Source organism: Lagopus muta, chromosome 1 (genome assembly GCF_023343835.1).
Source record: "Lagopus muta isolate bLagMut1 chromosome 1, bLagMut1 primary, whole genome shotgun sequence".
NCBI lineage: Eukaryota > Metazoa > Chordata > Aves > Galliformes > Phasianidae > Lagopus > Lagopus muta.
Window position 1 is genome coordinate 186,474,999 of NC_064433.1, and position 26,866 is coordinate 186,501,864.

The 26,866-nt window shown below is 39.2% G+C and overlaps 1 protein-coding gene across 1 annotated transcript; it reads left to right on the forward strand.

The window, feature by feature from the left end:
* The first annotated feature begins 313 nt into the window (after window positions 1-313).
* RAB38 (RAB38, member RAS oncogene family) lies at window positions 314-24,564 on the forward strand. The gene is made up of 3 exons (XM_048940288.1): window positions 314-687; window positions 9,125-9,405; window positions 20,327-24,564. The coding sequence occupies exons 1-3, from the start codon at window positions 483-485 to the stop codon at window positions 20,477-20,479; spliced, it is 639 nt and encodes a 212-aa protein (XP_048796245.1). The 5' UTR covers window positions 314-482; the 3' UTR covers window positions 20,480-24,564.
* Window positions 24,565-26,866: the final 2,302 nt, after the last annotated feature.

Sequence of the window (26,866 nt, forward strand, 5' to 3'; positions counted from 1 at the left end):
AAGGAGATTTCTGCCCTGTTGCAGTGACTGGCATTTTAAACCTGTCTAGAAATTAGGAGATGTGTGGTTAATTATCACTAAGAAGACAGTGATTAAAAAAGGGAGAGCAAGCAAAACTAGAACACAGTAGAAACTCCTAGTAAGGAGTGAAACAGGGACCAGGACTGTGACAGTGATTTTCCTGTGAAGTTTTCAGCAGGCAGACTAATCTCAGACACACCTCATGCTGACCTTTACACGCGTATCTCCTAAACTTTCTGGGTGACTTTTCTCCCCCCAGCCCTTTGCTTCCTCCATCTCCCGGCAGGGCTGCCTGCAGGATCTGGTGATCCTGCTTCCGGACAACGCTAAGCAGCCTCCACCTCCCTCCCTTCCCCTCTTCCCTCCCCAGCTACTCACTCCCTCTCTCCCCTCAGGCTGGCAGGATTCCTGGGGCAGAGCATGCAATCAGTTCGCAGGGAGCAGCCACTGCAACAGGAAAGATGCAGAAGCACAACCAGAAGGAGCACCTCTACAAGCTGCTGGTGATAGGGGACCTGGGAGTGGGCAAAACTAGCATCATCAAGCGCTATGTCCACCAGAACTTCTCCCCCCACTACCGGGCCACCATTGGGGTGGACTTTGCCTTGAAGGTCCTCAGTTGGGATGCTGAGACTGTGGTACGGCTGCAGCTCTGGGATATTGCGGGTAAGTACAGAAGGAAAGCCTGTTCCTAAAACATCTAGAGACTATAGACAAAATATAGATCCGTATTTGTTTGTACCAGTCTTTAAATTGCCTTTGTGGTGAGAGAGAACTTTAAGGTAGTTTGAGATTTTGGAATTGCCACAAAGCCAGCAGATGCATAAACAAGGGATGTCAGAGCAAAACTTGTCCTGCCTGATTTGTTTCCCAAGCCTTCAGACCTGTATGGGGACATTGACTCCTCTCTCCAGGTGCTCTGACTCTTCCCTGCAACTGCCACATCATTAGACTCACAGATCTCTGGGATGGGAGAGAGGTTGACAGGAATTTTTTGCTCATCTAGTTAAGTTAGTGGAAGAGATGAGGGATTCAGTAAGATGGCTAATGTGATTTTTCACAATATGTTTTTTTCCCTCCTTTCCTCTCTCTTCCACATTTCTTGCACCCAATAAAATGTAAAAACTTCCGCAGCCATTTGAAAATTGTTTACATTTGGCCAGACTTCTGGTGGTTAAAATGTATTTGGTCAGATTTACTTATCCTCCAAGAATAAACTACTTTATTTTAATTGTACTTTAGCCTAGAATAAAGAATCTAACATCAAGAAAAAAACAACAACAAAAAAAGATAATTTAATCTTGGGGGAGGGGGAGATGGCTGGGGAGAAAAAGAATAAAGAAGTCCATCTCTATAATTGCATATTTACATTATTAAAAATAGGAATTGGCATTGTTATAGTCAGTGTTTTTTTTTATATTTGTCTTCCAATTAAAACTACAGCTTTTACTTTTTGCCAACTCCCTTCCTAGAGTTGAAGGATTTTTGAGTCAGTGGGCAAAATAAAAGCTGTGTATGGCATATTTTGCATGCAGTAAGTAATCCTTCCTCACGTAGCATACATGAGAATCCAAGTTCAGCAAAAACACAACAGCTTGCAGCTGAATGAAGGGCATCTTTAAAACTCTAAATTAAGACACTGTGTTCATTAAGTAAGGAATGAAGGTGCAGTTTTAGGCAGCTGTGCCAGCCTGTGGGTTCAGGGTTCTAGTATGGTGTTGTGCTGAGTAAAACTACTGAAATAGGAAAATTCTTAACATTCATATTCATGGAGGGTGTGCCTTTCTTCCACAGTTAGCTGACTCGTATCTGAGCACTGAATTTGGCACCGAGGTACTAAAACTTATGCAACAATGCTGCTTTGTGCATACCCTCAGCCTTTTTACACAACCATAGAGTTTTGGGGCTCTATGGTTCTAAATAAGCCCATGTCCAGTATTCCATATCACGAATCAGAATAATGGGGAAAGCATTGCTTTTATTGCTCATCAGTGATTGTAATGATGAATATGTATACATCCATCAACATTTTTTTGTGTGGGAGGAAAAAAAAACACTTCTAATAGTAAATTCTGAATGCATTAGGGACTTAAAGAATGTATTTTGCATGCTTTGTTTCAGAGATTTATTACACTACTAATCATGTGCTGGCGGATCATATGATGTAGCTTTCAGTCAGGCTGCAGAAGCAATTACACTGAGTTGTAGTATACTGAATGACTAGCATGCTTTCTGAGTTATCACACATGACAGAGAGAATTACAGCACAGTACTAAATTTCATATGAATTGCTCAATTCAGAGCATCTCTGTGAAGGTCAAGACAGTGGCCGGTAATAAACAGAGTGCTGTCTCAGTTTTAATGACTTCTGTGTAGCTGTTGATGACTGTACATAGAAAATAAGTTCTGCAGGTAACACTCTCCATTCAGAGCAGCGTGGAGTTATAAAAATGGATCTGACTGATGAGGAAAAAAAAGCGTTTAAAAATGATAGTGAAGTGAAACTGATTGGGTATATGGTGGGAGTGGAAGTACTTTGTCCTTTTGTGGCTGTCATTTGTCATCACTTGCAAAGCACAGATATATAGGGTAGGAGCAACCTCTGTCTTTTGCTAGAATCCTTATTACTATGTCATGTTCAGCTTTGAGGATAAAAATTATCATAGAATCACAAAATGGGTAGGAAGGAAACATAAAGCCCACTCAGTTCCAACGTCCTGCCATGGGTTTGTTGCCACCTCCATCTCAGGCTGCTCAGGGCCCATCCGACCTGGCTTTGAGCACCTCCAGGGATGGGGCATCCACAGCTTTTCTGGGCGGCCTGTGCCAGTGCCTCCCATCCCCACAGTAAATAATTTTTTCCTAACAGCTAACCTAAATTTCCCCTCTTTTAGTTTAAAGCCATTCCCCTTTGTCCTATCACTATTAAACCACGTAAAAAGTCATTCCCCTTCCTGCTTATAAGCTCCCTTCAAGAACTGGAAGGTTGCAATGAGGTCTCCCCAGAGCCTTCTCCAGATTCAACAAGCTCAGTTCCCTCAACCTTTCTTCACAAGAGAGGTGCTCCACTCATCTGGTCATCCCTGTGGCCTTCCTCTGGATCCACTCCAGCAGCTCCTTCCTGTACTGGGGGCCCCAGGCCTGGATGCAGTACTCCAGATGGGGCCTTACGAGAGCAGAATAAAGGGAGACAACCACCTCCTTCTCCCTGCTGCTACTCCTTTGTTGATGCAGCCCAGGATGCTATTGGCCTTCTGGGTTGCAAGAGCACACTGCTGGCTCATGCTCAGCTTTTCATGCACCTGAACCTCAAGTCCTGCTCTGTAGGGCTTCTGTCAAGGAGTTCTCCCAGTCTGTACTCACATCTGGGATTGCTCCAACCCAGGTGCAACACCTTGCAATTGACCTTGTTAAACCTAATTAGGATCTCATGGACCCATTTTTTTAAGCCTGGCCAGCTCCATCTGGATGTCATTCCTTCACAGAATTGTAGACCAAAGAGTAGCTTCCTATTTGAGTGTGAAGTGGCTACTGAGCAACCCTTTCAAGGGTGGCAAATCAATGGCAGCATTTTTTTAGTACCTACCGCCACTTTAGAAGATCAAGTAATTGTTCTCAGAATGTACAACCTTCTATCAAATACCTGTTAGGTACAATTTGGTATCCATAACTTGAAACAAATCATAGAATCATGGAATAGCTTGGGTTGGAAGGGATCTTAAAGATTATCTAATTTTATTCTCCCTGGTATGGGCAGGATTACCAACCACTAAATCAGCCACTTCCTTCTGTTCTGTCAACTGCACCACTCACTTGGTGACATCAACAAATTTGCTGAGAGTACACTTGATTCCGCTTGATAAAGATGTTGGATACAAATGCGTTTTCTCTCTTTAACCAAGCTTAAGGATGTTGGCTTAGCACTTAGGGCATTTTTACATTGAAGATAATGGTGCAAACATGTCAATATTGTTTTGTGTCTGTACTTCTATATGAATATATATGTGTGCATATCTATATATATCAGATATTTCTGCATCTCTCACATTCTTATCTCTCCCTTTGTACAGCCAACATTGCCACCAAGCATGATTCTTACTTACACTTCATTGTTTGCATCAGTGGGCAGTAAATTGTTTAAAAATTTAGAAATAATTTCATCAAAAATATTTTGAGTAAAATTAATGTGAAGCTTATGTGTATTATTAGTAAGAATATACCTGATGGTTTCATGCTTGGAGTGGTGCTCTCTAGCCACCAAATTTACCAATTTTACCTCTGATCACAGATATAAGAATAGCTACACACGCTAACATTCTCCTTGTCTTTAATTTCATCTCAATTTTATTTCACTGAATGTCCCCAAAAACCTGCTGTGGTATTCATGTACTTCTTGAAATATGCCATCACCTCTACTACTGTCTGAAATATCTTGAAATCTTGTTCCTCTGGCTTTTGTTTTGTTCTGTTGGTTTTTTTATTTGTTTGTTTGTTTTTAAACTGTTGCCTCTGTATGAGCATCCTTTAAATCTGTCAGGAGAGATTTTTAGAAGGGAAGCTTTAAAGGAAACAGTCATATTTTGAACGAGGCTCTTAAAAGACAGGATCACTGTCTTCCCTCCCTTCTCTCTGGGGTAGCTCTGCAGAAGAAACCACCTATTGCAGATACCACGTCCTTATTGCAGGCAGCAGCTCTCTGGGAGAGGCATGGGGCAGAAAGCAGCACTCACAGCCTTCCCCTCACCACTTTCTTTTTCAGAACCATTTCAACACTGCCATTATCCCTCCTGCTATGCATGTGTGGGCTGCATTATTCACAGTTAACAAATACATGTTGATTTGCTTTTACAAAGCTGGATCTCGACTCATAAACTTGGTCCACTGCATTAGAGACATCAGGCAATACCAATGACAAAAGACCAGTTTAATTGCTTTCCCTGCAATTTCCACCTTCAGAAGCAACAGTATTTGCATAGATATAGTCACATGACTTAGTAGTTGTAAATTTGCTGGGACCATTATACTCCAGAAGGAGTAACAAGGCCATTCACTAATGCAAGGCACAGTGTGTCCTCAGTGGTTTAAGCTTTCAGTGCCTGCTGAAGATTGCAGTACATATGCATAAATAAGATAGTCATGGTGATTTCCAGGCTAAGTTACCTTGAAATTACTGTTCTACAATCATAAATATGTCCTTCACTCTGATGGTTTTATTTCAGCTGTGATTTGATGGGATCTGAGGGCCTGATCCAGCCCATAGGTTGCTTTTCTACATTTTGGCATGCCACATGCAGGGTGCCTTTTGGCTAAGTTTCAGTCCTGCTTCTACAAAGACAATGACTTGACTTCAGGGGTGAAAATTGTGAAAGGTGCTTTGAAGTGGAAGATAAAAAGCGTTTAAATCTTTTGCACAGTTTCTAGCTTCTCAGTTTTGGGTAAAGATCACTGGATCCCAACTTTCCCCTTGTAGGATGAGGGATAGTGGCCAGAAGTGAAACTCATTGTAAAACTGGGCGTTAGACGGTTTTAATCAATTTTTATCTAAGCTATTTTTTAGATACTAGCACTTTCTCATTAGTTTTTATAACTTTATCAAAGATGATAGTGGCTTGTGGAGATTGCAGAGTTCTACAACTTATTCTTCTGTAGAGTGCATTTATATAAGCTATAAAAGTTCAGGTGTTGATAGCTTTAGGCTTATTAAATTAAATGATACCTTGCTGCAGAGGTGCCTCTGATATCAGTATGGACAAGTACAATTTAGAAAGCAAATCCTTCTTTTGAATGGAAATCTTGTTGCTTTAGCACCTTCATCTGTTTGGGATCACTTCAAAGTGGATCAAAATTTGTCTGGTTTAACAGTTAGGTATCTTTTACTGAATCAGCTGAGTGTTAGCTACTATTTTTCAGCTCACCAGGGTGTCAAATAAATCAACTCATAAAATCATAAAATGTCCCGAATTGGAACGGACCCATAAGGATCACCAGGTTTGTGTTGTTGATATTTTCCTGGTTTCAAGTTTGTCAATTCCTAGGTTGTGCTGCTTTGCCTCCACGGAGAAGCTTATGTGACCTTGTAAGTGACTATCCGGGCCGAGAAGATGCCCTCTGGGTATCTTTTCTCAGTCTCTGACTAAAAATAGACCTAGTCTTTGGTACAGTCAGTGAATGTTCGTGAATGAAGTTGGGGCTGGTGAATCTCAATGGAGACCACCATCTCACTGCACCAAAATCATCAGACTTGTGGGGTTTGATGCCAGATGCCGCACAGTGATCTTGCAAGAGGTGAAGCAAAGTCCAGTGATCCACACAAAAGTTTTAACAGGTTTCTGGTTCTTCCCATTAAAAGCAAAACCCACCTGTCCCAGATTCTTGCTATAAAGCATGTTCTAATGTTTAAGACTGCCTGTGAGATTCCAGTGAATACCTAATGGTTGATCTATTTTCTAACGTAATTACTGCCTATGCCATTGTGCTGCTGAAAACCTGAGGCCACATTCTGACACCTTTAATACATCAAACAGTGCCTATTTTTGTGAGTAATTCTGCAAAAGGAAATGGTTTTAGGAACCTCATCTATTAAGATAACTGTTTGCTCACATAAAGTGGGACCTTTGGAAAAAAGTGTTCCTGTACGCTAAAACAATATTTTGCACTGCAAGCAGGGCACTGACAGAGTTGCCTTTCCAGCTTTGCCTTTCAGCTTAAATAAAAGTAAACCTATTATGCAAACGATATAATACTAAAAGTATGTGGTTACAAACCACTTATTTTCAAAGTTTCATAATGTCTTCGTGCCAAATACGTTCATATATTAATTGCAGCTGATAGGGAAGAAGATCGTTTTAAAAAGGGGTTAGACACTTTATTCAGCCATCCACTTCATTTCTTTCCTTTCTTTGAAGTGATTTCTAATTGAGGTTGGTGAGCTCTCTTTGCCTGCAGAAAGCAACTTTCACAGGTACAGGGGCTTTTCTGTGGAGTGAAAAACCTGCGTATCCACAAAGGCAGTTGAAAGTAGGAGAAGAAATTGGTGTCATAGAATTTGTCAGTGTTTTATGAGCCACTATTAGCCAGAAGAACACATCTTCGGAGCCTTTCCTTCCTCCTTGCGATGCATGATTTATGTGCTGTAAATTAATGATTCAGTGCATGTTCTATAACAAAATATCCCACCTACCTTAGAGAATTGTGTCACAACAACTTACACAATATGTAAGGTCCGAGTTCAGTTATTCTTGTATCTACATCACATCTGCAATGTAAGAAATTTACATGAAAAGTAAGAAGTATTACTGTAATGCATCAAAAACAAACTGTATTTGTTGTTTTTGACCTCACTGAGATGTTAATCAGATTTCTGTCTTTTTTTGCATATACCTTCTAGTAGATGAAAAACATTTTCTCAACAAGGAAATTGCGGAATAGCACATGACTTAGCCATGAATCTGATTTTCCCTTCTGATAGGAATCATAAGACATTTTAATAAAGATAACCATACGAAATTTTCAATATGACCTTATATTTTCTGGATTTTTTTATATTTATATCTTGCTTTATCAATGGAGAGCAGTGTTTGTTTAAGGAAAAAAAAAAAAAAAGATTAATTTGGGGAAGTCAGATAGAAATTGGCTTCTGTGTCCTTCAAAAGACCTTGCCATTGCTGGAACAACTATTGCATAAAACCAAAGATGAATACAAATAGGTGGTATTGTCTCCATGATGTGCATTCAGTAAATTCCAAGGGCAGGCCCTAAATCTTCCTGGTCAGTGCCATTTCCATTAAATACATGTTCTAGAAGCCCAGGTCTCATTCCAGCTTTACATTTGACAGCGCATTTAATCACATAAAGCCTCCACAGCTAATCTCCCAGAGGTGAGACAAACTGGCAATCTTCTTGTCTTCGTAACCTACTCATAACTACATGCATCCAGAAAATAAGGCTAGAAACAGGTTTCCATGGAGCACTGTCTATTTTCACAGCTTTTTTTCCCAGCTGTGGAAGCTTATGATTAAATACAATGCCTGTCTTGCTTAAGGATTGCAGTAATTGTTAGATGTTTGGGGTATTTACAATTGTTCATTTTTGGGTCACAGCTTGGCAATAAAGATCAATGGAAATTCTATTCTTTTCACTTCAAGGAAAATGCTGTGTATTTTTGGAATGTTTTTTTTTTTCAATTTTCCTGTGAAAATAGCATACATATTAACAAAACCCTTATCACCAATATATTGCATCTTAACATCATTGACTTTTTTTCACTGTTAATCACATTAAATTTGAGACATTTCTACACTGAAATCTAATGTTACCTTTTTTCTCACAAAAAAAAACCCCAACAAATACAACAAAAAATCCTTGTCTCTAAATATATTTCCATAAAATCCTTTGAATTCAGCAAATAAAGCCATAAAACTTCTAAACAAATCTAGTGTGAAACCTCTTCTGCCACCTCTTACTGGAGCAATATAGTTCTTTGTATTTCTATTGCTGTGCTGGTTCTGATAATGCTTTCCACTTCTGCAGGGTTTTAAATCCACCTTTCTCACCTTTATGCTTTGCATCACCAGTAATTAAGTTCATAATGAATCTAATGTCTAGTGTAGCTCAAGAGCTTGGTTAAGTTATGGTGGAAAATAGACAGGACTTTCATGCATAAGGAGATCAACTGCGTTAGATATTTCCCAAATAATAATGTAGTGTCAAGGATCTTCAAATCTCGTACCTAGATCTTTTGTGACTCTTGTTTAAAATCCTATGAAGTGTATCAAGAGCAATGTACTTTCCACAGAAATCTGGCCACTTAATAAGACTGAAGTTCAAGCTTGTCATGCTGTTATTACATTTCCTTGCATGCTTGCTTTAAAACTCCTCTAACTCCTTTTTCTTGCTATACTTCCATTCTCATACAAATGAGTCTAGCACTGTAGTTACACTTATTTAGACAAGTAATAGCTTTCCAGAGGTGTCAGACTTACGAAATCAAGCTCTAACTTCAATAGTGTTGCACTAGAAAATGTGCTATGTGAAATACTTAGGTTGGAAGCAATGATATTTATGAGTTGTTTTTGTTTTTTTCTTCCCACGTTCATAACCACAGGTCAGGAAAGATTTGGAAACATGACCAGGGTCTATTACAGAGAGGCCATGGGAGCATTTATTGTCTTTGATGTTACAAGACCTGCAACATTCGAAGCTGTGACAAAATGGAAAGAAGACTTGGACTCTAAGCTTGTTCTTCCAAACGGCAAACCTGTGCCAACAGTCCTCTTAGCAAACAAATGTGACCAGGGAATAGACGTTCTTATGAACAACGGCATCAAGATGGATCAGTTCTGCAAGGAAAATGGGTTCGTGGGCTGGTTTGAAACATCAGCCAAGGTAATGTTTCCATTTCTTTTTAAATGTTTTTCTTTGTGCAGAGAAATTGGTTCCCAAAATAGCTCACAGAGTTGAAATGTCTAACTTGCATTGCTTCTATTTTGGTGGATTTAATTAATGGTAAATTTGCAAATTCATAAAGCCTTCTGTGGTAATTTGTATTTTCCTTAGGTGTTTTATTCCAAAAGAAATTATATGCAATAATATGAAATGCAACTTCTCTTAAGATTATAGACCAGCAGCAAATGTACAACTGGACAACAGCATACTCTGTAATAGCCTAGGGAAGAAGATGACTTTTGGTAAGATGCAAGGATATGAAATTTTTTTCCATAATTCTTGCATTGAATGTTGTCTCTAAATATTTATATAACCACTGTCCCTTAGAAATCTGATCTGAGACAAGAGCTTCATTGTGTTAAATTCCAGAAAGCCAATCCATGGTAGCACTCATAGTAGTCTAAGTGTTATAACCTCTCAATCTCAATGGCCTTTTCAGAAAAGTCAACATAACCAGGGAGGAGAAGAGTACTGAAGCTGCTGAATGAGCTTCTCTTTTGTTCAGTTCTTTGCCTTGGTGCAGATTTCGTGGGTGACTGTAAGAAACTCAAGAGTAAAATCAGAAAGGCACAGGGATGTTTAGAGCAAAAAAAACATATATCCAGGTCATGACTCCCATACATCAATTTGAGGTTTCTCATACAACTTCACTACATAAAAATTTGCAGAGCTGACATACTAAGACTGAGGTTCTATGAAAGGGAACTGTCTCAAAGACCCTATTTGACTATATGACACCTGCATATTGTTATAGTTTGTGAAAGATTGTCATAACCTTGGGACTTTTCATTTATGTAGTTTAATTTGAATAAGGGACCCAAGAAATTGTGATAGTATCTGTAAAAACTGTATTCCAAAAATGCAGTAAACTTTAGTAAGGTTACTGTGCAGGAATTATGAAAAGCTTCTGCCTCTAGATACCTCAACAAGATTTCTGTTTATGAAGAAAGGATGTGACCAAGAATTACGCAGTACAAATACCCCCACCACTGTATTTTTGAAAGCTTTCAGTATGTTTAGTCTTTTAAATAGAGCCTTTTTCCTCAACTCTTTATCTATAAATCTGTTTTGCATTTCCAGCCTTTTGTCTGCCTCCAATTTTGGCTCATATTCACAGAACTGAGGAGAGGAGTGCTTGACCCCTTCTGATGCTGAGTGGGTGTTTTTGAATAAATATGTTGTCCCCACATACCTAAGTTCCACCTATATTTTCATCTCAGTGCCTTGCATCACGTTTTTCCTCTAACTCTTTTGAAGCAGAGTGAGAAGCCTGTGATGTGGCTGTCTAGACACCTCTCAGAGTAAATGAAGAAAAATGTACCTTTCTGTATCATCCTGAATTGGGCACATCTCCCTAAAAGGAATATTAGCTCTCCATTTACTGTCAAGAGATCTTAACTCTCTATATCCTCCCTATAGCTGTCTAAAATTAGCTTATATGATTTACACACTTATTATATTTGTGTAGTTTCTATCACGATGCGACCAATTTTCTTCTATCACATTCAATAAGAAGATAGGAAATCTCATATTGTGATTCCTATCACCAGCAATTGTATCCAATTAATTTCAAGTTGCTGGAACCTAAATTTTCACTATTTTTATTATTTCGTTTCTGTCATGACAACGATCTCTAATAGAAGCTTGATCATATGCAAAATAATGATTTAAACACAACTTCTCAATGGATATTATGTTTATTATATTCTCTGATTATGAAAACTGCTCTCATCATTAACAGCCCGGGAAGACATCTGGATATTTTAAATACAAACAATTTGGCTCTGACTTGGCCAAAATTTTTAGCAGACTGAAAGACAAAATTTTGTATTCAGTTTGTATGAACACTTCATGAAAGTTACTTAAGAATTTTTGGATGATATGCTTGCATTTTACTTTTCTTGGCATCTGGACATCTTCTAAAGTATTAATACTTAAAGGAAGGCTCACTTATAGTTAGCAGAAGTAACAGCAGGTAACTGCTTCAAGCACTTTATGAGCTGTGGGCTAAGACATCATTGTAGTCAGCGTCTCCTTGTTCCTACTGAATGGCCTTCAAAGTAGTCACTTTTCAAAGTGCTGTCTTCAGGGAAACACTTTGGTCTGTGTCCATGAGACAATTATCTTTCTCTACGAATAGGGTTCATCTCATTCCTGCTGATTTGTGCTGGATGAAGCCACTAGAAGCCAGTGTTCCTCTATAGGACAAACAAATATTTGCTGTGAATTGTGTTTAGTTCTGGTTTAACTGAGAGACTGAGATCTCTTACATCGGGTTCTTCATGATAATTATGGCAGAAAGTTAATTATTCCAGGAGAAGAGGAAAACCTGGGGAGCAAAGCATTTGGAATAGCAGCTGCAAGTAGAAGATTTAAAGAGCCAGGGGAATTTATCAGGACAAATTATTTTTTGCAAAAGAATTACATGTTCTGGCCCTTTTTAGTATTCTGTTAGGTGTCCATCTGCCTTTCAGGTAAAAATAACATGAAATATCTCATCATAATTGATATGGAGCCTATGATGTGTGATGTTGTATGTGGCTATTTTGTTCAGAACTACTTATTCTTCATTCCTGGCATGTACATGAGTCTACATTTCTTGGGGACAAGAATCAATTCACTAAAGACTCAAGGTCTAGTGGTAAAATCACCACCACCAAAAAACAAACAAACAAACAAGCAAAAAACCTGGGAAGAAATGTACAGCAGATTGGTTTAAAATGCTTGAATCTATAAGGTTTACAGAGACAACGTGAATTTGATGGAACAGAAGTACTTAGCTTTTGATTGAGAAACAGAGGTTTCATTATTCTAGTTTTTGTTTTGCATCAGCAGCTGGTCACTGATCTTTAACCTATGAGTTCTAGAAATCAATTCCAATCTGTTCACCTCTTGAGAGCAACACATTTCTAGTGACATGTACAAACAATTTCAAAGGTGGCATGGTGATGGAGGCTGGCTTGTCTTGGGCAGAATTGTGGAAATGCAAAGGATAATAAAAAGATATCTCAAAAGGGGAAAATTCAGAGTAAGTTTCTGTAAGCCAAATAGGCTTAAGTATTTCAGTTATTTAGAAACAATAATTATCTATATTCTTCTTACTTTATTTAGCTTAGGAATAACTGCTGGCCAAGCAGTCCTCTGCTTACCACTGAAGTCATGTTGGAATATAAAGTAATCCAACTATGACAAAACTTGTCTTCAACAGCCATTGAGGGGAGAAGTGAGAATTGAGGCCCCCATTCCTTTTATCGAACTATGTTTTGAAGATACAGGCTAGGGTCTAAGATCTCCATATCTGATCTTCATCCAGAATTGTAGGCTCTAAATGATTCAAAGCAAAGTAATCACACTAAGGACAGTGAAATCACAATACTTATGGTGAATTAGACCACAATAATTTCCCCATTTGGTCTTTTTTTTTTTTTTTTTAACTAAACAGAAGTTCTTATAACTATTATTTTAAAATTTTAGTTGTAGCATATATCCAGTATTCTTTCAGCCTAGGGCATATTAAATAATAGAACTTGGGACTGGGGAAAATAAAAACCTGCCTATGGTTGCTATAGAAAACAGAAACTCTTTTCTGAAGTGGAATAACACTGACAGAGAAGTCATCATATTGCAGCTAGCAGTTTTAGCAGTTCAAATAAATAATAACTCTTTCTGGGGTATCCTGGAATAATTAGGTCTCCAGAGGTTTGCTGCCAGCATGCTTGGAAATGTTATCACCTTCATAACAAACTGAATATGATTTATGTGTTTTGGAAGAACAAAGGTGATTATTTATAAAAATGCATCTTTTAGTTCTGGTTGCCTTGCGAGCTGTGTATGTACCTACCATATTTTATGCTGTCAATGGTTTGAAATTTTTTTCTATAACACTGGAATATTACACCAAAAACATCACTGTACTATTCCCTGGTGCCGTTTTTCTTAACAACTTTAATATAAATCATTTGAGCCACCTAATGTATTCTCTTGTGTTAGCCTGGATTCTTACATTAATCTAAAGGAAACATTCAGCCTTTTCCAATCTTCTGCTCCCTACAAAGGTGAAACTTATATTGACAGATTCTCATGTAAGAAGAACCTTGTTGGGCAACAGCACAGTGCAATATAGTCATGTTTTATATATTATAAGTCCAGTAGAGAACCTGGTGTCTTTTACATGCGTCTTTGGTTCGCTCATATCAATTAGGAAATTATTTAATGAATTGCATTGAAAGAGGGGAGATTTAGAATGGATGTTAAGAGAAAATTCTTTACTCAGAAGGTACTGAGGCACTAGCAGAGGCTGCCCAGAGAGCTGTGGGTGCTCCAGCCCTGGAGGTGCTCAAGACCAGGTTAGATGGGCCCTGGGAAGCCTGAGCTGGTAGCTGACAACCAACCCATGGTGGAGGGTTGCAACTGGATGGGCTTTAAGGCCCCTTCCTACCCAACCATTCTATATGATATTGTATAATATTGTGAAAAATGTGTTTTTATAAAGGAAGAAAATTTCTCTTTCCTATTACACATGTAATTATCCAGCATGTCACTAGCGTAACTGAGAAGTCCACTCACTTTTTCGAGACTTTAAACCATCCTTGCCAATGTTTCCTGTTCAAAGATGAAAGTTTTTAACTTGGATTAAAATAGCATCAATGTTAAGCTTATTATCACTTCATAATGAAAATGGAACCATTCGTCAGAACAGACAAATCAGGCAAAACGGAGTGTGTTTAAAATACCTGATTCAGAAGTGAATTTAAAAATCTTACTTCTTCCATAGCTGTGTTATGATTATGCTTGAGTCCCTCATTCCATGCTATAATCCTGCTGTCAGCATCAGAATTAGGTAAAAAGGCATTAAAATTTTGTCCACATTGCCCAGAAGGTCTAGCAGGCAAGCTTTTCAGATTCTTACCAACAGGGTCTTGCACACTGATTGCTGAGACCTTCACTATAGACTATTTGGACACATCCTATTTGGATCTGGAGAAAGTAATATCATCTTTCCTTCATTAGGAAAGGTAGGTAATAATGTGTCCTTCCTGCAGCTTGTGTAGAATTTAGCTCCCAAACACTGGGCACATCAAGAGTCCTCTTTGCCACTATTTTGCTGGATAACCTTTCAGAAAGTCACTCTATCCTCTGACCCAGACTCCTCCAATGAGTAATGTATTGCTCCTTACATTGTCTTTTTAATTTGCCCCCCCTCTCAAAATCTAATCCATCTCACTGCGTAGAACCATAGAAAATACTTCGGCTTCTGCCATAAACCAAGATGTGAGGCTGACATTTCGACAGAAGATTTCAGTTCAGATATACAGTCATATATATGTATATATATGTGTGTATGTGTATGTGGAATACATTGTTGATTTTGTTCCCTGGAACTAAAAGAAGAATTGCTTCAGAGCACACAGCAGGCATCAGATCTATCCAATAGCTTTCTGGTTCACTGTGATGAAATATATTGCTTAGTGCTGGTTCAAAAGCAGTACATTCACAGAATCACAGAACTGTTGAAAAAGGGGCTTCCTGTGGTCATACCTATCATACCTGACACCTTGCTCAAGCAGGGGCATCTAGAGCAGGTGGCCCATGATGGAGTCCAGTAGGGTTGTGAAGATCTCTGAATTTGGACAGTCCCCAGCTTCTTTGAGCAACCTGTGCCAATGTTCAGTCATTCCCACAGTAAGAAATTGTTCTTTGTGTTCAGATGCAATTTCATGTGTTTACTTATATCTACCTCTTACATAAACCTGGACATTTTGACATTTCCCTCCAAAAAGAAAATTTGTAATTTTTTATTCCAAACAATCAAGTTGCTCAGTTTAGGAAAATCTTATATCTAACGGAGCCTTTGGCTGAGGTCTGGGTTAGGACATACTGCTCTTATTCCTCAGCCCTGGGGGGTGGCAATGTCTCTGACTGCAACCAGCCTTTCTTCAGGCAGACTGCCCTGAATCCACACTTGATCTGCTTCTGATGAGAAGGTTTCTTACTGTAGCATATTCAATGAGCTCAATTCAGTTCCAGAAATTATCTTTTTCTTGGTAGTGCAGTCAAGGCAGTTCACGTCTGTGAGCTTCATGATCATGCACCTGGATGCTTTTTAACTTGTGCTGTTCTGTTTTCCTAGAAACCCAACCATGGTGATACAGCACATCTTAATAAGTCTTTGCTGCCAGCACTTAGCAAGGGAGCTCTGATAAGGGAGTTTGTGTAGCCATTTCCTCAAATTGGTTGCTCCAGAGAATTGCAGATTAAAAGGTCTTTAAAGCTTTATCTCTGCTCCTGGATTTTATTGCATGATAGAAAGAAAATGGGAAAACTATGTGGTTGACACTGAGTTCCACATAATACCAAGGTGTTCTGGAATTTGCAAATGCTTACTTATGAGAAGCTGATTTTCTTCATCTCCAGTAGGGTTCCCATCCAGGTCCAGTTTAGGGTTCACATCTCTAACTGGTGATGCTTTAGATGTACCAAGTGCCCTTGTTTGACAGATATGCTTGCACACATGTTGCTATAACAGAGTAGTTCAGTTGGAAGGGATCTTCAAAGATTACCTAATCCAACTGAAAAGCTACTTTGGTGCTGATCAAAAGTCACAGCACATTAATGAGGGCATTGCTCAAGTGCCTTTTGAACACAGACAGGCATGGGGCATCAATCACTTCTCCAGGAAGCCTGTTACAGTGTCTGACCCCCCTCATGGTAAAGAACGTCTAGTCAGAACCTCCTTTGGTACTTCTTACTGCTGTTCTCACATCTGGTCATCGGTTTGCCCTCTTGGTTACTAAGCCATGCTGCTGTCTTGTGTTGTCATTGCTGTTACCATTACCCCCATGTCCCTTCCTGCTGAGCTCTCCAGCCACTCGTCACCTTATCTATGCCCATATCTGTCAGTTCTCCATCCCAGATGCAGCACCCAGCATTTTGCTTCCTTGCACTTCACACAGTTGTTGACTGCCCAACACTCCAATCTGCAGATCCCGCTGCAAATCTTCTCATCCCTACAGGGACCCAACAGCACCTCCCGGCTTAGTGTCATCAACAAACTCTCTAAGGATGCATTCGACTCCTGCACCCAGATCACTGATAAAGTGCTGAATAGATGTAACTTTAGAATAGTGCCTTAGGGAACACCGTTGGTGACCAGCTGCCAGTCAGATGTAGCCCCATTCGCTGTGACACTTTGAGTTCTGCCCTTCATCCAGTTCACCATCCAGGATAGCATGAACCTGTTTTTCTCACAGTTGGACAATTTGAACGGAAGGTGATCTGCAGCAGTCATCATGATTCTTTTGGTGTTTCATGTAGAACAAAACGTATAATAGTGGCAACAGTTAAATCATTTCTACATAGAATGACATTTCACTCTGTTTTCTCTCATATATATATCATTTTTTTCAAACATAATTTTATTTTTAGGCTTAATAGGTCTGTGTCCATGTTTCAGTATGATCAGCAGGGTGTCTGTGATTATTCCTCTCTGTCGGGTCTTACATCTTGATTATTTTTTCTTTGTATTGGCTGGATGGATTTGCACCTGCTCCTTTTTCTCTGTCCTTTCCTAGATTGCTTTCCAGCACCTCCTCTTCACTGAAATTGTCAGATCCCTGGGTGTCTGTTTGGATAGCAGATCACCTCCTACTCTCTGCAGCTGCTTTTCTCCCTAGGAGAGTATTGACTTTTTTCTTTTATTTATTTAGTTAGTTAGTTAGGTTTTTTTCCCCTACGCTGTAGGAGGAGAGGTGCAGAAATCAATATTTCATTAGATAGATCAGAATCAAGCAACGTCTGGTCAACAGAACTGGGGCAATGATTAGTGTTATAACAAAAGGCAACAACAGCATCAGAAGGGGGATGGTCAAGCCATAGAGCTGCTTTGGTGGCATGAACACAGACTCCTTGCAGAGAGTGACTTAGTGTGCTGCTTCTCACCTGTACCACATTCCAGCTGTCATCTGAACCATGGGAGGTTCTGAAAGTCAGCTAGAAGCTAGAGGCTAGAGTTGGATACAAACTTAAGAGCAGTAGTGCTGGCTGTAGAGGTCACCCTTCCTCTTCTGCTCCCTTGTCATCTGGCAGAAATTTTCAACTACACAGTTTGGACCATTCAAATACACTTTCATTCAGGAGTCACTGGGCCAAAAGCTGGATGATAATATGACCGATCCAGGACACACTATGGGTGGGACCTTTTATTCCTTTCATCACTGCATAGAATTGCAGAATGGCTTAGGTTGGAAAGGACCTTATGATCATCCATTTCCAACCTCCCTTGCCATGGAATTTGTTCCTTTCCAGTAATTCAGAACCAAGAGCAGAAAATTGGCAGTGTGGCTGGAAATGCAATTTGCAGAGTTGGTACTCTGGCAGAGAGTAAGGTGGACATGAACTGAAAATCAGGAGTTATCCAAGTGGAATGGTGGGAGCCCAGCATAAACCTTATAATAATCAGTAGATCTGTGAAACAATAGACTCAATCTAAAATGCAACTAGCAAAGAAATCAGAAAGATGAGTTGACTTTGGTAAATCATTTCATTAAAAAGGAGAAAGAGCAATGCAGAAAAAACATTTCAATTTTTCCCGAACTAAATATTTTGAATTTTTATGTCAAAACAATATTCACATGTTCAGTTTTGGCTTTCTTCCAGAAAAGCAAAAAGCAGGTTTAATAATCTGATTTTGATTTGGTTTGAGTTCTAGTTGAGGTAGAACAGCATTGCCTTTCTTTCTGAATTTCTAGTTTCAAGCACCTGAATTTCGTCTCGCATCAGTGAGGATAAGAGATGGTCACCTACACCCATGTTATGTCTCTGTGGGCTTAGGGTCAGTTCCTCTTTCCCACTCGGATAAAATGTTGATCTTATGTCTCTGACAAAGTGGATTGCTGTTAATACATGTCAACATCAATGGATTTGGGCACAATCTCAGAGTGTCACTAAGGCATTCTTGAAAAATTATGTGCTGCCATCCCAGAAGAGAAGCAGCACATAGCTAAATGAAGTGCTTACCAGTCAGTTAATAACAGAAAACATGATGGGAAGGACTCATGGCTTTTTTCACATTTAGCAATCCTGTTTTATCGTTAGCTCACTAAGCAGCTCTGAGACATTTCTCATCGCCTGCTTTTTTCTAAGAAAATTTCACGGTGTCTTGAAAAAGACTTTTGGTGCCTGCCTAAGGAATTTGCTTGTCTGGTCCCAGAGAACCATGTGATACTGTGGCCCTTTGACAGCTCAGTGCAGACCTGATTCTCAGCTCTTTTTTACTTTTCAGGCGTTACTGTGCAAATGGCTTGTCTAAAGATTTCTTTTTTTTTTTTTTTTTTTTTTTACAACCAATGGATATTCTTTATAGGACAAAATGCAGATGTTTAAATTCAGTTGTTCAGTTGAAGAATGCTTTGAATTGTTGGCACTAATTAGCATTTTCAGTTACATACACAGGCTTCAAGTCTTTATTGTGGTGCAAAAGTGAGGCTCACAGCGGAGTTTGTGGAGCTTTACAATAGATTGCAAGGGGATTAGAAATCAGCCTCACAGAATCTATTGCTTTGATTTTTGATCTCCAGGCTGGATATGGCTCTGGGCAGCCTGGTCTTGTGCACATAGCAGGGGTGTTGAAACTAGATGATCATTGTGTTCCTTTTCAACCCAGGTCATTCTATGATTCTATGATCTTTCATGTAATTGCACCATCCCTACTGAAACACACACATACACTTCAGTTTATTTTTTATAGATAAACTTCGTACTTAAAACACCTCATCTGACTTTCTTGAACACATGCACAAAGTGTTTCACATTAAATTATGCAGGCTATTTTGTTACTGTTGCTGCACTGATGCTGAGCATTTTTTGAGGGTGGACTTCATGGCATTGTGTTGTGGGTGGCTGTGGTTTCAGTACAGAAAGCCTCAGGCACAACTTGGAAATGTGGGTCATTCTTAAATTGTAAATAATATATCATTTTCTTGGAGCGAGAGAAGTATGTGTGTATGCATCAACACACACATATATTTGTATATGGATTTACATATATATATATATATTGTTGGTGGGTGATCTGATAGTTCTGGGCTCCCCAGTACAAAAAAGACAGGGATTTCTTGGAAAGAGTCCAGCGGAGGGCCACAAAGATGGTGAAGGGCCTGGAGCATCTCCCCTATGAGGAAAGGCTGAGTGAACTGGGTCTGTTCAGCCTTGAGAAAAGAAGACTGAGAGAGGACCTGATCCAGGTCTATAAGTATCTGAGGTGTGGGGGGCAGAATGGCGAGGCCAGACTGTTTTCAGTGGTGAATGGAGACAGGACAAGGGGAAACGGCTGGAAACTGCAGCACAGGAAGTTCCGCACAAATGTGCACAAGAACTTCTTTACAGTGAGGTGACGGAGCACTGGAACAGGCTGCCCAGGGAGGTGGTGGAGTCTCCTTCTCTGGAGATGTTCAAGACCTGCCTGGATGCCTACCTGTGCGACCTGGTGTAGGGAACCTGCTTTGGCAGGGGGGTTGGACTCGATGATCTCTGGAGGTCCCTTCCAACCCCTACAATGCTGTGATTCTGTGATTCTGTGATATTCCATATCAGCAGTGAGTTTCAATCTCTTGCCATAGAATCATGGAATCATAGAATCATAAAAGATTCTTTGTGATAAAATACATGAAAACCTAACTAATTTTAAAGAAAAAAAACCACACACTACGGTAAGCATTATTTAGTAGAGTCAATTTTTAAAAGCTGTTTATTAAGGAAAGTAAACTTTTGATGTTGCCCAGAGAAAAGTTTAATTATATTCAGGAAATATGCAGGATAGTGCAATTGATATTGACTAATCAACCTCTTTCTCTTTCACTTGCAGGAAAATATAAACATCAATGAAGCTTCCAGATGCTTGGTGAAACACATAATTGCTACTGAGAGTGATCCAGTTCAGCCTATTGAAACAGATATTATAAAACCACACTTGAATTCTGGCAAGATTGTCAGCTGTTCGGCTTGCTTTAAATCCTAAGAGACTTCCAGACTATTGAGTTCAGCAAGAGCTGAACAACTATAATTCACAGTGTATCCCTCATCCAGAGCACTCACCCTACCCAGATTGTCCATAAACAGATTTCAGTCATCTCAAAAATCTACTTACATTCTTCCATAATTTGTGAACAGCTAAAATTTGTTTCAAACTTTTCATTGATAGCAACTATTCAAAACTGCCATTGGTAATTAGTCAAATAAGACCCATGGTGATGGCTGTGTTTTCCTGGTTGGGTGTCACCACCAGTGATATCAAAACCTATTTCTCTGCAATGTGGTTTCTGAAAGCTCATTTTCGAGATGTTCCTGTAGCAATAACCTATTTATTCCTTGTTTCTCCAGCACATCCTCTCAATTCCCTTACCAGACAACCATCGTCATTGTACTGTTTTGCTTCCCATTACACTTGAATGATCTCTTTTTCCGTGAGGGAGAAGATAATGATAATGAAGATATAGGTGTTCAGGGAGAGGCAACAAGAACATTCAATGTGAAATATTCCCAAGTTCATTCTCCTGGATGAGTTGGCAAGGCTGAACATGCAGCAACCATTCATGTCATTCAGTTCTTTAGATCTCAGATTGTGAGACTGAAACTGCGGTAGTTCTTGCTGTGTCTCCCTGAAGACTTACAACAAGTAAAGGGTGATAAAACAGTGAATCAAGGGTAGTCTCACAGGTGATGGAGCTGACAGGTTTTAGAAAGTTTATCTGTTCCAGAAATCCAGCATTTACTCTGAAAAAACTCAGTGATTTTGTTCCTACCTCTCCATCCCCCATGCCGTGTATTCCACAAGTCCCTGAATGCATCCCCTCCATTACGTTGATTCTGATAGGAAAATTTTTCACAATGTAATGAATAAACTTCGCAGGAACACATCTTTATTGAACAGTAGGATATATGTTTTCTGAGAACATTCTCAGAGAAAACAAAATTCTGTGCATGATCACAGAAATCAAAATGATCATTGGAAGCAAAATGGAACGGTCTGGAGGGTAAACACTCTTGGAGAATTCGCAGCATTTGTTGAGCTGCATGCTGGAAATGAAATAACTGACTTTCAGAATCTCATGAAATATGCGTGGACTCATGCAGACAAGTGTCTGGACAAAAAGTCTTGACAGCTGGTTGCAGGTGCCGCAAGACAGACTTTGTCCATCTCCTGCCACAGACAAATCACTTCCACTTTCTTGTTCCCATTCAGCCTATTCCCCTCCAAGCTATCCCCCCTGAGCTGTGAAGATAGGTCAGTGGCAAGACCTATCTTCTGAAATGAGTTTCCATCCTTGGAGATGTGTAACACCATGGAGGAGGCAGAGTGTTATACAGGTGTTTGCAGACATCGCTGCAATACTCCACAATACTTCTTAGAGACAAAGGAGTAAAGCTCCCAGAGGCTAGCAAATAAGTGATGGCCAGGAAAAGCAAAACAAAAATCTCCATAGGGATCTTATGTTGTTAAACCCATGGGGTTCCAGTGTCACTACAACTCAGTCTGTTACTGAATGCTCTGTTACTATATAGGCACTGTAGATGAGAGCCAAGGATGGAGATTTGGCCCTTTGTATGCTCTGCTTACAGCCTTAAATTGATACATTTTTATCTTAGGATTTTAGAATAAGAAAGCAAGCTTTGATCTTAAAAATAAAAAGCCACATCCACGATTCACCTGCACACACACACATAGATTAAAAAAGCCCTATATATATGTATGGACTGGCTTTTTTCAAGGAGAATAACTTTCAGATCTTGATTTCAGTGTCATCCTTTAACACAGGCTCCTGCTACGATCTGGGTCAAACACCTTCCTGCCTCAGTTTCCTCATCTGTAAAACAGGGATTGATGTACACACCTACCTCACAGCACTCCTTGGAAGTTACTGTTGGCACAGTGCCTTGATATGTTACACAAATGCCAAGATGTGTTATGGCTCAGAATGAATTATGAGTGCCCTCTAGCATAATTACATGGTGCTGTAATGCCCTAATGTTTAAATCTACCTATGGCTTGTCTGTACTGCAACAATTAGCTTCAATTATTCCACCTCAGTTAACCTGGTTGGGGTTGTAAAGCAGCATGGGGTGCACGGGATGATTTGATTAGCTGCAGATGTGCTGCAAATGGAAACTGGCTGCACGGATGCCATGGTACTGGTTTAATAATCTCAGCAGCTAGGCTGTAATTAAGAACTACTGCCAGGTCAGTTATTTCAGATTTAAAGCATTATTTAAGTCAAGCTGTATCGATGCCTTAGTAAGGTTAACACTTAATTCATACCTTCAGCTAGCACTGTGGGGAACACAAGCACCTAGGCATATAGATAGCTTCTAAAAAGCTTCATGAGCCAAAACCCATGCTTTACTTGTAAATGTAGATGCCTCAAGCAAAGGAAGTTGCTGTTTCTTCCCCCAAAATTACTATGTACTCATCTTTAGTTATCTTCTGATCACTTATCTTTAATCGCTTTTAGGCAACATTCATGTTTATGAGAGCTAAAAAGTCTGGGATAATGGCAATTAAAAAAAAAAAAAAACATAAATAAAACATTTAGAGGATATATAGTTTTTGTTTCTGATTTTTTTTCTTCTTATTTTTTTCTCTTAATTTTGATTCAGTGCATTTTATAAACCTGCTTTAATCTCTGGTCTCATTATCTGCTCCCTGTATTTCTGTCAGATTTTGCTGTAATCAGTTTTCGGCCAAATATCCTCTGATAGATGAAGGTCAGAGTTTGGTGCATTTCTAGGCTAAACATTATATGATGTCACATAAGACCTAAAGTCATACATATTATACTACAAGAATAAGAAAAATATGAAGAATTAAGCTTCCTTAGGAAGTTATATAACTCCAAATATTCATATTTATTTGTATTCAAGTGATAAGAACCTGTCAAGTCTCCTTCTATAGTGCAATAAATATGTGAATGCCAGCTGGGCATCTACTAAACAGAGCCTTTGCAGAAAGGGTGGTTGTAGGCAGGCCAGAATGAAAGTTTTACTTTGGAATTAATGAGCTCACTATGCTGATACCTTTTCAGGAACAAACGTAATATTTAGTTATACTGTGTCAATCCCAAGCAGATTGGATTTTTTAATTTTTTTAATTGATAAATTCTATATTATGCCTTCTTTGCTAATTGTTAGGGATCAAGAGTCTTAATTGCATAGCCATTTCAAAATGAAACATTTTCCCCTTTTGCAATAAATAATAAAAGATAGAACTGTAGAATCACTAAGGTTTGAAAAGGCCAATAAGATCATCTAGTCCAACTCCCAACCCATCACCACCATGCCCACTAACCATGTCCCTCAGAGCCGTATCTACCCAAGTGGGTAAAGATACTGCAAACTGGATTTAAAATTCACAGTTTTTCCATTTCTCTATAAAACCTCAGGATATCCCAGCACCTAGGACCATGGGATACACAGCTGATGTGCTGGTCATGAAGAATGAGACCCAAACACTCATGAAAAATGGTTAAGCATCTCTGCTAAAAACTTCAGATAACAACTCCACCACATCACCAGCAGTGATGGGGTGTCTGCCACTTTCTGTCCTCAAAGGTTGAGACAAGTAGTATCTCATGGTCCTAAATACATTTAGGTGATCCTAAATAACTTGGAAAGCACATACACATAACCTCGAACAAGAACACAGGAGCGAACTGCAAAATGTGCTCTTTTATGACTGAAAATCATGATCATTATTTATTTGATCAGGTTGGATTTTCAAAAAAGAGCCATTTGAACACTTAAGTTTCGAGTCTTCTCATACACCATTTTTAAGATGATGCTTTTTCACTGAACTTTTCTGTTTGGGAAGAATTATTCCCGACAGTACTTTCTTTGTGATATTTTGTCTTCAGACTACCTCTCTCTCTCTCTGTCTCTCTCTCTCTGTTTCTCCTCTCATTTTTCTTCCTTCTATTTTAATTTACTTGACTATATAAAAGGGGAGGGAGGGTGAAGGGTCATGTTTAAAGAGCAATTTTGTTTTACTTCTTGAAACAGCACGTTCAGCTGGCTGAAGGTCTTAAATACATGAGGGAGCACAATTTTATGTCAATTGCCAGCAGTCAATGGAAATGTATTTTATTGCACCAATATTTATGAATGTGACTGCAGGTCCTATTGTAATTAAAAAGAAGATATTTCTGACTAAATGTGGAATGTGAGTGTTTTGTTAAGTTAATTCATTAACTTTGTAAGGATATACAAATAGGCAGAAGTTAATTCAACTGTTCTCATCCACAGTCAACGTATGACATTCCTAATGGCTTTGTTTTTTGCTTTTCCCCTCCCTCCCCCCCTCCACTTGTTTCTTTGTTTTTGTCATTGTCTTTTTGGCCTGGAATAGTTTCATTTAGACTGTTTCCTTTCTGTACATCCTCTCTCACAAAGCATCCAAGTTAGCATTTGACATTGATTAAAGGCTTGCAGGTCTGAGAATGAAACTTCCTACCTTTTCATCCACTCGTCATCCCATTCATTTTGCAATTCCAGATGCAGTTTTTATAACTCTGCCTCTTGAGAGAGCTGCAGTTCAAAGTCTGTTTTCTGAAGGAAGAAATTCTGGCTCAGAAATAGATGCATCATCAATTTTGGGGCTTGTTATTAAACACAACCTTGGTTCTTGGAAGTCTGACTGGGTAATAAGTGGGCTACGTTTGCAAACCAGGCAGCATGCATGTTTAGGATGTAAAAACTGCATTCATCTTTAGGTGTCAGGGCAAACAGGTGCCTGCAGGAATGCTACACATTGACCTTTCATGATTCTCTTTTTGTGCCTTCAGCTGTTATACTGTCTTACTTAAAAAAAAAAAGGGGCATGTTTGCAGTGTGATTCCAGGCTTTATTTTACAGTGTTTTTCTGTAACGACCCCCCGCCCCCCACACACACACATACAGACATTCTGGTTTCATTCCTTTTTTAAAGAAATCTGAAATCTGCACACTCTAAGAATGGAAATGCCCCACAATGATATTGTTGCTGCTACATTGAGCAATCGCCTTACAATGAGGAAACGTCTTTGAACAGTTGAGAATACTCATTTCCTGTAGCTCACTTCCCTTTACAGTTTCAGTGCATCTGCTGCCTAATTAAGACTAGAATCTCCATGTTCTATGTTTCAAATGCATTAATAATAGTTTACAAAGATAAGACATTAAACTGAGTAGAGCCACAGCATGCATCTCCCTGGAGTGGAAGCTAATAAACATGTCCTGGCAGACTATTCTGCATGTCAGTAGCAGGAGAAAGTTGCTTTAGTCTGATATTTGCTTAGTTTCTTCCAATAAATGAGCTTCCAGCTAAGCTTTAATATCTGAATTCTGCAGCAACAGAATAGTGCTGCTGGCAGTATTCACACCTGGCATTAGGAGTTTAAGTAGTTTTAAAAGACCACGCACTATTTCTTTCAGAAATATTACCTTCGTTAAAGGTTTAAATGTCAGTGGCATTAAATATTTTCTCAGGCACCTAAAAGATCATTTGGGTATCCAGTTCTCATAGTAATCCATCAATGTATTTGTGCTTTTATGAATTCATGCCTTAGGCTTTTACAAAGAAAAAAAGGGCAACAGAATCAACATAACAAAGGGAACGTAACCAGAATCAGGGTGGAGAGCAGCAACTGGGAATAAAATTGGGGTAGAAGCAAGAAACATTCAAGAGCAATGAAAAGATGTTCTACAAGTTCCTTAGAACTGCAGAAATTTCTTAGTGAAAACCTGACTCAGTGTTCAGCTTTTATCATAGAATCATAGAATCACAGAATCATAGAATCATAGAATCACAGAATGGCTTGGGTTGGAAAGGACCCCAAGGATCACCAAATTCCATCTCCTCTGCCATGGCAGGGCCACCAACCTGAAGATCTGGTAATAGACCAGACTGCCCAGGGCCCCATCCAATTTGGTTTTGAACACCTCTAGGGACAGAGCATTCACATTATAAGTTATCTATGCCCTTTATCAGTCAGAGGTCTATGAATTTTGCAGAGCACAAAGAGTCATGTTTCTTGCGTGCCTTGAAGTTTGCCTCTTCACTGGCTACCTCCCTGAAGCTTCCTAGCTTTTTTCAGGAATTCTCTCTTTTTGGTGTTTGGTGCCATCTCATCTCCTTATCTTGCTACTTTAGTGAGGAGTTTTTATCATTCATAAGTGTTTGCGTTGAGGCTCATGCTGCAGTGTGCTCTTTGAATGCAGATCATGCCTCCAAGGGCCTCTTGTAATTCTGCATTAGCATTTCTGATTAACGGTGATGATCAATATTACAGAATAACAGAATCACAGAATCATTTGAACTAGATAAGAAAGTTCGAAACCTGAAAGAAGTGAAAAGAGAAGGTTCCCAGAGGAATCT